The 12,984-nt window shown below is 31.1% G+C and overlaps 2 protein-coding genes and 1 long non-coding RNA gene across 3 annotated transcripts; 2 read left to right on the top strand and 1 right to left on the bottom strand.

The window, feature by feature from the left end:
• Window positions 1-245: 245 nt before the first annotated feature.
• On the bottom strand, window positions 246-897 carry ksh (transmembrane protein 167A-like protein ksh). Its single transcript, XM_075299261.1, has 3 exons — window positions 746-897; window positions 578-687; window positions 246-514 (listed from the first exon to the last, which is right to left on the bottom strand). Exons 1-3 carry the CDS (start codon window positions 746-748, stop codon window positions 409-411), a joined length of 219 nt encoding a protein of 72 aa, XP_075155376.1. The 5' UTR covers window positions 749-897; the 3' UTR covers window positions 246-408.
• Window positions 898-1,152: 255 nt separating this feature from the next.
• Window positions 1,153-2,855, top strand: LOC142229468 (uncharacterized). Its single transcript, XR_012720408.1, has 4 exons — window positions 1,153-1,487; window positions 1,553-2,050; window positions 2,115-2,418; window positions 2,483-2,855. It is a non-coding gene; the product is annotated as an uncharacterized LOC142229468 (long non-coding RNA).
• A 3,104-nt stretch (window positions 2,856-5,959) lies between these two features.
• Window positions 5,960-8,269, top strand: TH1 (negative elongation factor complex member TH1). Its single transcript, XM_075300244.1, has 5 exons — window positions 5,960-6,149; window positions 6,213-6,925; window positions 6,984-7,430; window positions 7,496-7,977; window positions 8,050-8,269. Exons 1-5 carry the CDS (start codon window positions 6,090-6,092, stop codon window positions 8,079-8,081), a joined length of 1,734 nt encoding a protein of 577 aa, XP_075156359.1. The 5' UTR covers window positions 5,960-6,089; the 3' UTR covers window positions 8,082-8,269.
• Window positions 8,270-12,984: the final 4,715 nt, after the last annotated feature.

Raw genomic sequence — 12,984 nt, forward strand, 5'->3', positions numbered from 1 at the left:
TAAGGCTGTATTGTATTATTGGAAACTAAATTAAATGTAATTTTTGGAGTGCATGGCCCTATAGACTACTTTTAGAATATTTTTGCTTCAGTATTTTTTTTTTTTTTTCAAAATGCTCATCTCATGTTGATAACTCATCCGTAATTGGAAAAAAGTTTTCAACACGCTTAGATTAACACTAGTATCCTTATTTTCACTTACTTTTTTTTCCCAAATGCTTACCAATCCATTGAAAGAAACCCAAATATCTTAAAGGTTAATATATTTACATATATGTAAGGGCGATAGTTCTACAAAAAAAAGGAAAAGGGAAATGCAATTTCTTAAAATGTTCAAAAGAAATTCACAAAAAAAACACTCTTATTCTACTCCTTGTCCATGAAACAGAAATAAATGCAAACACACTCATCACGTCCAGAATAGTAACGAGGCGGCCATTATAACACACGCAACAGCAACGTATGGAGATTTTCTTTCCCCAATTCTAGCTAGCTTCCAGAAAACTCCTAATAACCTATTGTAATGTAAGGCCCAAAATTAACATCTAATTCAAAAATAAAAAATATCTAAAACTTACCCGGTCTTGTTTCTATCGATAATGCTGGGAAAGAGTGAACGAAGATAAGCACAAGTGCATATCATTAATAGGATTACAGATAACAGACTTTGAAAGTTGAATAATGCACTCTGAACGAAATTATGTTTAGTATAGATACAATTTTTATTAATTTTTTAAGATATTTACCATCTTGACGAATTTTTGCTGTCCTCTTGTTGAATGACGTGCCCAAGTTTATGCTAAATTGTTTTGTTGTCAAAAGGATTTTGAATGACCAATCACAATAGAATACAGAGGTAATGTTGTCACATCTGTAAAGCACCTAAATTACAGCTTGAATTCGCTAAACGCAAGTAACGCAAAAATGTACGTTACAAATATCTACAATTTCAAATAAATGTCTATTGAAAAGTAGGTATAATTTTCGAAATCCAAATTTAAAGTGGACACCTTTTAAGTTATGCAGCTGCATATGTTACCTTACATTACACATGCAGAGGCTTGTTTTATTTTAGTACAATATGCTACTTTTGTGTCTATAGATGCTCAGAAGCGCCGTCAAATTCAAAAAAAATTGGCAGGGAAACGAAACAACCCAATAAACACAGGATGAGCGTTTTTCAAATGCAACACCTCTTCAGTTTGAGGGTAAATATCATTTTCAACATAAATTCAACTTGACTTGAAAAAGCTCATCTTCAATTCATCTTCAATTTGTTTGCGAATTACAACCAATTTGGCAAAATGTTGACGAAAACTTTGAAAATGTGTTGAAGATAATTGGAGAAAACTTTGACAAAACACTACCCTGAAATGCAACGAAAAAACCACATGGTTTTCAATACTACTTTGGACAACAAAGTTCGTGGAAGATATACAAAAATGTGGAAATTTTTTAATAATCAATTGAAATTGCTTATAATAATTGGTAAGTAAAACTAAAACACGAAATGAAAACTTTAAGGAAGTCACTAAACTCAAATCTCTTTGCAGACAACAAAAATATTTGGATGCTGATTCTTGGACACATTAAGAGGCTGGCCGATGAAAAATGGTAGTGGCTTATCGAGAAGAGAAAGTTTCCATAAATCAAAGTGCAACCAAAAAAACTTGGTATTTATGATTTTCCATATCAACAACTACTGGATGATAATTCGCAATTCACAAAATAACAAATTAAACCGATGATGCGATATAAATTAAACTATCGATGTGATATAGTTTAATTTATATCGCATCATCGGTTTAATTTGTTATTTTGTGAATTGAAATTGCTGGAAATTTATTCCAATTATCTGGACATCAAGTTCCTGAAAATTGCCAGTATTTTAATAACAACACAAGGCATATTAAAGAGGTAAAGTCATGCAACCAGGTGACTAATATCGACATTCATCTTTAATTAATATGCCTTGATAACAACAATTTTGTAACACCAACGTTCTTGAGGAAATCACGAAGTACGTGGTCAGTTGGAAGAAATACAAATTGGTAAGTCAAAATAAAAAGTGAAATGAAAACGTAATGGAAATCACAAAACTCGATTGTTTTGCAGAAAACTAAAATCATTGAATGGTATATTCTTGGAAGATGTTGGCCGATGAAAAACCGATGAAGGAAACAACAAAGAAAAGTTTTCAGAAAACTTACAAAGTGCAACCAATTAAAACAAAGTGCAACAATTCCTATATCAAGAACTTCTGGATGAAAATGTGCAACATCGGTTTAATTTGAAATTTATTCCAATTATCTGGTCATCAAGTTCCTGAAAATTGCCAGTATTTTAATAACAATTTTGTAACACCAACGTTCTTGAGGAAATCACGAAGTACGCGGTCAGTTGGAAGAAATACAAATTGGTAAGTCAAAATAAAAAGTGAAATGAAAACATAATAGAAATCACAAAACTCGATTGTTTTGCAGAAAACTAAAATCATTGGATGGTATATTCTTGGAAGATGTTGGCCGATGAAAAACCGATGAAGGGAACAACAAAGAAAAGTTTTCAGAAAACTTACAAAGTGCAATCAATTAAACCAAAGTGCAACAATTCCTATATCGAGAACTTCTGGATGAAAATGTGCATTACATCAATTTACATCCCGTCATCAGTTTGATATTTTGTGATTTCCTCTTGCTGGAATCTATTCTAACACACAAGCCAGCAAGTTCCTCGATAGTAATTATTTCAAATTGCCAGCATATTAATGACACCAACATTATGCAGGAAATGGAATTATACATGTAAAAATGTTTAAGATATTTAAAGTTGTATTCATAGTTTTAACCTATTGGTATAATATTATTATTTTTATATATTATTAATGTTATTTTTAAGATTATTATATTTGTTAACGAAAAAAATAATAAAATTTACAAAATCCCTAGAAATTTAGTATTGACTTTCAGTTAGAACTAGGATTGACTTCCATACAAATTGTGGTTTGAAAGTATTCGCAACAGTGGTAATTTTTTATTTTACTCACATTGAAAACTGTTTGAGAAATTATTGAGTAGCGATGCATTTCAATTTGAGGATTACAATTGAGAAATTATTGCTATTGCGTTGAATTTTACTGTTGAGGGTAATGTCTGTTTTTTGTTGAGAACGCGATTTTCTCAACAATTTCTCAACTTGAATATTACCCTAATCCTTTGAAAAAATGTTTGAAAAATTATTGAATTTTAGTATTTTTCAAACGTTTGTGTTTATTGGGAAACGTAGACAAAAAATTAAAACCATTACAAGTGTGTGTGAAATTGAATATTTACCATCTTCAAATTTTAAAGATTTTGTATATCTTGTATATCTTGTAGTATGTGAATGAATAAAATAAATAAATAAATAAAATATATAGCCTTTATATATACATTAATATAGTGTATAGTAACGTGAGGAGAGCTGCTTTTACAAAAATCTACGAGACTTCTACTAATAGCCAAAAGAATTAAGCCGACGACTAATGCGTCCGCTTTACAAATTATCAGTTATTCCGGACGGAATGTTGGTGTTTGTAAAGAATCTTACAGTGTGTCGGATAGATACGACCCTGCCAACATTTTTTGAATTTGACGGCGAGAATCCCCACCACGTCGGAAACAATCGTAAACGACATCCAAAACTTGTCGGAAAAGCGCCGAGAAGTTGTACCGCACCAAGTTACAACAAAAAAGTATCGCATGAGTGCAATTGTTTGCATTACTTTGGCCGGCACATTACTGCGTTTTACAGCCTGTTTCTGTATGTCGATCGAGCTCAATCGATCGACTGATTTTCGGTTGTAAATTCAGCTGTTTGTTTCCATTTCATTCGATCGACAGAGCTCGATCGACATACCGAAACATGCTGTTAGTTTATCCGGTCAAAATGTCTGTGTTTGGAAGGAATCTTACTTTGTGGTCAAATGCTACGAATTGTTGGCGATGGCAAAAATATCGATAAATGTGTTATCGACCACATTCACAAGCTGCAGTATCTTCGAACATAACTTATAGACTACTGCAGATGCCAAATTTCGAGATACGTCATATGCTAGTAAAAAGTTTTGGCTTCGAACATACCCTATAAGACTTCTTAGTTTTGTTGTGTTTACTTGTGCAGAAAAATCCCAACAAACACAAAGATGAGCATTTTTCGTAGGTAACGTCATATCAATTTGATAGTGAATCCCATCTTCAAAATTAGTTCAAATGGCCTTACATATTGCTTGCCTTCAACAAATTTTCCAATGGGTTTGAAGCATTAAAATTAAATTTATACGGTGTTCTCACCAAGCATGTTTTGGGGTTTAAAATGTTTTCCCTTTATAAGCACTTCAAAACGAGTCGTTTTCGCCATGCTAAAAAACAAGTTCAAAACACAAGTTTTTCTCCAAAACACGTCAATTTTAGAATGTGAACCCACCTAATTTGGAATATAACCCGAATAACATACCCTATTCAAAATATTTGTCAAAATATTGAAATAAGTTTCATAGAAAAAAAGAATAAACAAAGGCTTTTAAGAACATGGACATGTGAAAATAACATAACATTTTTTTCCCTTTGCGCTCGCGGTAATTATTTGGACATAGGTTGCATATATGTGAATTTCGAGTAAATGTGAATTTCTAGTTTTCATGGTATAGGTGGGCATTAAGTTCGAGTTTAGCCGCTAAAAACGTAATTTTTCACGACTGCTTTTCTTTAATAATCCATTTTAAGGAATACAAACTTTGTGAAAATTTGCTTTGAACTTTTCCCCATCAAATTGTAAAAAAATTTGCAACAAATATGCATAATTTCATGCATTTTTCTTACTTATTTAGTTTTCACTTTAGCGATTTTATCGGCTAAACTCGAACTTAATACTCACCTTATCTGTCAAACTAAAACATCCCAACCCGGTGTGAACGGTGAAATGTTTTGGAAAAACGAATGAGGAAAACGAGTCGGTGGGAACATAGCATTAGATTGAAAAGTTTTGCTACTATGAGAAATTGTTGCTATCGTGTTGAATTCTACTGTTGAGGGTAAAGGTGGGTACTATGTTCGGTTTTCGAGTTGAAAATCACTTTATTTTCGCGATTACTTTTCCTGAAATAATCAAAATTATAAATTAAAACCAAAATATTCCTGTAAAGTCTTGCCGAAATCTAGGGGAACAAGAAACTGCGCATCAATTGAATTAATTTATCTGCTTCATATTGAACTGTTTTATTAAAGTAACCGCGAAAATTTCAACTCGAAAAGCGAACATAGTACTTACCTTAATATCGTTTTTTTGTTGAGAACGTGATTTTCTCAACAATTGCTAAAATTGAATTTTACGTTAACAGCCAATTTCTCATATCCGAAACGAATACTTTCGTTCGACTAGAATGCCCAAAACAGCTGAATTTATAAAGGAAAATCAGCTGTTTTTGGCATTTCAGTCGAACGAAAGCATTCGTTTCGGATATGAGCAATTGGCTGTAAATTTTGAAAGCGTATTGAATATAAACCAAGGCATATTAATTAAAGGTAAAGTCACGAGCAAACGTGTGTACACCCCATGATATTTAGAAAGTCAAACTAAAATGGCAGGTCACTTAAGTTGACATTTTTTGTATGTGTAGTGTTGTTGTATTGTAATATTTATGTACACAAAGAATGTAAACAAAGCCTTTGACAAGATGAATATCGATATTAGTCACCTGATTGCATGACTTTACCTCTTTAATATGCCTTGAATATAAACATTTCTCCAATGCTTGTGTTCGATGCTTGATAAAAAAAAAACTTTGCAATGTGTAAAGGGTCATTAAGATGGGTAATGTACAACTCTGTATTAATCAAAAAGCCGGTACAACATTATGACCAACCCTGTACACTTATTTGACATTTTGTTTCTGTTTATATTCTTATCTATTCTTTTTGTGTGACATTTGTTATATCTTGCCACACACAACACACGCAGTAATAAACAAAAGAGCAAAAAATATCTAGCTGCCCAATTTATTACAAATGAAATAAAAAAGTTCCGAAATAATAGCTTTTCAAGACTTAAATAATGGAAATGGAATATGACGAAAGTGGTTGGCAGCAAGGCAGACCTAAGGGGGAAGAGGAAGTATACACAATTATGTTTGCTAGTGGATGTGAGGTATTAATGCCACTTTGTTTCTCTTTGTAGGAAATGGCTGAAGATAATCCACAGGAAACAATACAGGAATGCCTGGAAAAATTTCTTACGCCCGATTATATAATGGAGCCGGGTATATTTACCCAATTGAAAAGGTATTTTCAATCGGGTGGTTCACCAGAGGAGGTAATCATGATGTTGTCGGAAAACTATAAAGCAGTAGCCCAAATGGCTAATCTCTTGGCGGAATGGCTTATCTTGGCTGGGGTGAAGGTTACGGATGTGCAAGCTATGGTGGAGAACCATTTGAAGGATATGATTTTAAAAACCTTTGATCCTAAGAAAGCCGATACAATTTTCACCGAAGAAGGTGAAACCCCAGATTGGTTAACGGAAATGATAGACCATCCTACATGGCGTTCATTGATTTATCGTCTGGCCGAGGAATATCCCGATTGCCTTATGTTGAATTTTACAATTAAATTAATTTCCGATGCTGGCTTCCAAAGTGAAATTACTTCCATATCCACAGCGGCTCAACAGATTGAGGTATTTTCCAGAGTATTGAAGACATCGATTTCGAAATTTCTTAGCAATCCTGAAGATATTCAGGGTGCTATACAAGAATGCGCCCGTATGGTTTGCCATGGTCAACACACTTACGTTTACTCGCAAGTATTGATACAAGTCTTGAGCCAAGAGACCAAAGGAGGTTTCAATATGAAAAGATTGTCACAAGAAATCACTAAATACGCATTGCAAAAGTTAGTATAGTATGTTTGTGTGTTTCTTGAAAACCCATAATTCCTTTTTTTATTACAGCAATCAAAATGTTACACCCATAACAATGGCTTTGAATGGTTCAGCTGCTTATCCTCAAGCATGTCAAGCTCTCTCGTCCATGTTGTCCAGGAATACACTCAACCCAGCCGATATTACTGTGCTTTATCGTAATTATTCAGGAGCAGATCCTCCACCAATAGATCTTATAAGAAATCCCCAGTTCTTAGAGTTATTAGTGGATTCCCTCTTTAAGGCCGGAGTAAAAATCAATCCTGAACATAAATCCAAATACATTTTTCTGTTAGCCTATGCTGCTTCTGTAGTAGATACGCCGGCCAAGAAACGACCGCTTACCGAGAGAGTTCTAAATAAAGAAGAGCTGAAAAGTACAATACAAGCCATAGAAAAGGTCCATGCTATTTGTAATGTCAACAAAGGATCCACGGAACTGATAGCAGAATTACAAACTCTGTATAATTGTATTAAGTATGTCATGGAATTTGATATATATCCCTAAGGACTATTAACTTGGGTATTCTTGTTGATTATAGATTTCCTGTGGTGGGTGTTGGTGTTATTCGCTGGATAGAAAATACCGTCACCGAACCTTCATATTTCAAACTATCCACCGATAGTTGTCCCACACATTTAGCCATACTGGATGAAGTGGCCGCTGTCCATCCTACATTGCATCAACAAATTTTAAGCCTTCTAATACGACTGTTCGAGTCCAAACAAGATGAATTGGAAATATTGGTACAATTGGAAATGAAGAAAATGTTATTGGATCGTATGGTTAATTTGCTGACCAGAGGATGTGTTGTTCCCGTGGTTAAGTACATCAAACAGTGTTGGGGTAAAGGTGATACAGATATATCATTGATACGTTATTTCGTCACCGAAGTCTTGGAGACAATAACTCATCCATATTCGTCGGAATTTGTTCTACTATTTCTGCCTATGGTGGAGAATGAAGAAATCACTGGCACTATGAGAGGTGAAGGAGATAATGATCCAGTGTCTGAATTTATAGGTAACTATCAATGTATATATTGCTCATTATGATTGTTTGGAACTAATTTGACTTATTCTCTTTGTTGTCTAGTACATTGCAAAGCTCATTATACCACAGTGTAATTGGATACTCTACTAACTTGTAATAATAGATTTCAAATATTTTTATAACTACTTTAAATGTCTAGTATTTTTGGAATATTTCCTTTTTAATAATAATTATAGTTACAAATTGTACAATACAATAATATTTACAATATTTTATAATAAAGAATTTATATTCAACAAAATGAATATAAATGAACAATTAAGAGGATCTCAATATTAATTTATTGATTTTTTGGACATCTTACCTAGAATGTTTAAGCATGCTTCTTCAAGGAGATGAAAAGTGTAACAGTATTTATGTATTTTTATTTGGAGAAAATCTACATTTCATGTTTGTCCGGCTAATCGACTACTAATTTTGCCCAAAAGCGCTCTTTTAAGCCATAAAAATCGAAAAGTTAAATGTGAATTATTTAACTTGATTCAGGGGAGGGGGTCTCTCAATGTTGCGCTGCATTTACTCCGCAACACATTCAAGCGTCATGTTTCCAGCAACACGACAAACGTCAAATGTTCTAAAAAACAACAATCAAGCATATGTTGCGCAAAACTAGTAAAAAACACCCAATATTAAAATGGCTTATGCAGAGAACGAGTATCAAAATTTTCAATTCTTTTTTTATGCTCTCCACCATAAGAGGGTATAGATAATTATATATCCGTGCGTAATTATATATAGATGTCTCCATTCCAAAGTACGTTAAGCCTAAAAAGTGAATTTTACAGGAAACAAGTTCAAAGTTTTTTTTTTTTTTTTTGGAATTTCTCAAAAACCGCATATGATATAAATTTTCAGCCTTGAAATCATGTTTATTGTAAATTTTTTTAGTATGTACGTATTCAAAATAGTGATAATAGAGCATGGCTAAAAATGACTTAGACTACTTTAGACCGAAAAAAGCTTTTTGTCCTTTTTAGATTGGACATTTTTAAAACTTTAGTCACAGGCATAAGCGTAGGAAGGCCTCTGGGGAAGGGGCTTAGACCCCCCCAGAAAAATTTTAGCCCCCACCCCAGAATTGGAAACTCTATTTATGATTTTCCATTTTTCAATAAATGTCAATAGTTTTTTTTTTAATTTTTATAAAAATTAAACAAGTATATACAATCGCACAAAGTTCCGCTAAAGACTTTCATGAACAATCGAATTACTTGGGTTGTGGTAGCAGTTGTCGATGGCAATGTTTGAAGTCAGATATTTGTGAAATAAAGCTGTGGTTGAACTAATGATTGATTTAGTTTAGTCAATTTAATTAAAAAATAGTAATTGATATTAAAACTATTCTTTCATAAATTAATATCTTAATAATGCTGCGAAAAAGCGTTGCCAAAAATGTAGTGAAAATGTTCTTTTGGGTCTAGAAGTGGTGCAAAATTGGCGGAGAAGCAATGAATGTAATATGAGCTTGTCATAGGATAAACGTCCACCGTTTCAACAGCCGTTGCAATGAATTTGCATCACTTCTTAAGGTGAGATCCGAATTCAGTGTTTTGAATGTGAATTAAAAAATTTTGTGATATTTTTCCAAATAAATAATTTTTATATTGTTTTTATGATTTTTAATGCATTCTGACGCTTGTTTGAAACGTTTTTCCTCGAATAATTTCCAAAATTATCGATTTTTCTATAATGGATTTAGCAGTTTTGTGGCAAAATTTGAATAATTTGTACCAATTTATTTATTCGTACTCTTTTTTTAAACTATTTAAAAAAAAGAAAACAAAAAATTACACATTAAAATATGAAAAAAATGAAGTAAAAAAACTTCCTGTGTAGTTAAAATAATTGAGAACATGTTTGGAAGTACTTTTAAAGTTGTGCCTTTAGAACAACTCACAATTTGTTTGCAGGGAAAAGTGTGGAACTACTTATAAAGGGTGATTTGTTAAGAGCTTGATAACTTTTTAAAAAAAAAAAACGCATAAAATTTGCAAAATCTCATCGGTTCTTTATTTGAAACGTTAGATTGGTCCATGACATTTACTTTTTGAAGATAATTTCATTTAAATGTTGACCGCGGCTGCGTCTTAGGTGGTCCATTCGGAAAGTCCAATTTTGGGCAACTTTTTCGAGCATTTCGGCCGGAATAGCCCGAATTTCTTCGGAAATGTTGTCTTCCAAAGCTGGAATAGTTGCTGGCTTATTTCTGTAGACTGTAGACTTGACGTAGCCCCACAAAAAATAGTCTAAAGGCGTCAAATCGCATGATCTTGGTGGCCAACTTACCGGTCCATTTCTTGAGATGAATTGTTCTCCGAAGTTTTCCCTCAAAATGGCCATAGAATCGCGAGCTGTGTGGCATGTAGCGCCATCTTGTTGAAACCACATGTCAACCAAGTTCAGTTCTTCCATTTTTGGCAACAAAAAGTTTGTTAGCATCGAACGATAGCGATCGCCATTCACCGTAACGTTGCGTCCAACAGCATCTTTGAAAAAATACGGTCCAATGATTCCACCAGCGTACAAACCACACCAAACAGTGCATTTTTCGGGATGCATGGCTTCTGGTTGCTCTTCACTCCAAATGCGGCAATTTTGCTTATTTACGTAGCCATTCAACCAGAAATGAGCCTCATCGCTGAACAAAATTTGTCGATAAAAAAGCGGATTTTCTGCCAACTTTTCTAGGGCCCATTCACTGAAAATTCGACGTTGTGGCTCGTTAGTAAGTCTATTCATGATGAAATGTCAAAGCATACTGAGCATCTTTCTCTTTGACACCATGTCTGAAATCCCACGTGATCTGTCAAATACTAATGCATGAAAATCCTAACCTCAAAAGAATCACCCTTTAGTTGCTTTATTATAAATTTTGACAAAATTTTCTATGGAGATGAAATTTTGATAACATTTTCTATGGAGATGAAATTTTGACAAAATTTTCTATGGTGATGAAATTTTGACAAAATTTTCTATGGAGATGAAATTTTGACAAAATTTACTATGGAGATGAAATTTTGACAAAATTTTCTATGGAGATAAGATTTTGATAAAATTTTCTATAGAGATCCAATTTTGACAAAATTTTCTATGGAGATAAAATTTTGACAAAATTTTCTATAGAGATAAAATTTTGACAAAATTTTCTATAGAGATAAATTTTTGACAAAATTTTCTATAGAGATAAAATTTTGACAAAATTTTCTATAGAGATAAAATTTTGACAAAATTTTCTATAGAGATAAAATTTTGACAAAATTTTCTATAGAGATAAAATTTTGACAAAATTTTCTATAGAGATAAAATTTTGACAAAATTTTCTATAGAGATAAAATTTTGACAAAATTTTCTATAGAGATAAAATTTTGACAAAATTTTCTATAGAGATAAAATTTTGACAAAATTTTCTATAGAGATAAAATTTTGACAAAATTTTCTATAGAGATAACATTTTGACAAAATTTTCTATAGAGATAAAATTTTGACAAAATTTTCTATGGAGATGAAATTTTGACAAAATTTTCTATAGAGATGAAATTTTGACAAAATTTTCTATAGAGATGATATTTTGACAAAATTTTCTATAGAGATAAAAATTTTACAACATTTTCAACAGGAATAAAATTTTGACAAAATTTTCTATGGAGATAAAATTTTGACAAAATTTTCTATGGAAATAAAATGTTGACAAAATTGTCTATAGAGATAAAGTTTTGACACAATTTTCTATAGAGATAAAATTTTGAAAAATTTTTCTATGGAGATAAAGTTTGACAACATATTCTATTGAGATGAAATTTTGACAAAATTTTCTATAGAGATAAAATTCTGACAAAATTTTCTACAGAGACAAAATTTTGAAAAAATTTTCTATAGAGATAAAATTTTAACATAATTTTCTAGAATTTTCTATAGAAATAAAATTTTGATAAAATTTTCTATGGAAATAAAATTTTTACAAAAATTTCTATAGAGATAAAATTTTGACAAAATTTTCTATAGAGATAAAATTTTGACAAAATTTTCTATAGAGATAAAATTTTCTATAAAAATAAAATTTTGACAAAATTTTCTATAAAAATAAAATTTTGACAAAATTTTCTATAGAGATAAAATTTTGACAAAATTTTCTATAGAGATAAAATGTTGACAAAATTTTCTATGGAGATGAAATTTTGACGAAATTTTCTATAGAGATAAAATTTTGACAAAATTTTCTATGGCGATGAAATTTTGACAAAATTTTCTATGGAGAGATATAATTTTGGAAAAGTTTTCGATAGAGATAAAATTTTGACAAAATTTTCTATAGAGATAAAATTTTGACAAAATTTTCTATGGAGAAAATATTTTGACAAAATTTTCTATGGAGATAAAATTTTGACAAAATTTTCTATGGAGATAAAATTTTGACAAAATTTTCTATAGAAATAAAAATTTGACAAAATTTTCTATGGAGATAAAATTTTGACAAAATTTTCTATGGAGATAAAATTTTGACAAAATTTTCTATGGAGATAAAATTTTGAAAAAATTCTCTATGGAGAGAAAATTTTGACAAAATTTTCTATGGAGGAAAAATTTTGACAAAATTTTCTATGTAGATAAAATTTTGACAAAATTTTCTATAGAGATGAAATTTTGATAAAATTTTGATAAAATTTTCTATAGAAATAAAATTTTGACAAAATTTTCTATAGAGATAACATTTTGATAAAATTTTCTATAGAAATCAAAATTTGACAAAATTTTCTATAACATAGATATAAAATTTTGATAAATGTTCTAAAGTAATAAAATTTTGACAAAATTTTCTATAGAGTTAAAAATTTGACAACATTTTCAACAGGAATAAAATTTTGACAAAATTTTCTATGGAGATAAAATTTTGACAAAATTTTCTATGGAAATAAAATGTTGACAAAATTGTCTATAGAGATAAAGTTTTGACAAAATTTTTTTATAGAGATAAAATTT

The sequence above is a fragment of the Haematobia irritans genome, chromosome 3 (genome assembly GCF_050003625.1).
Source record: "Haematobia irritans isolate KBUSLIRL chromosome 3, ASM5000362v1, whole genome shotgun sequence".
NCBI lineage: Eukaryota > Metazoa > Arthropoda > Insecta > Diptera > Muscidae > Haematobia > Haematobia irritans.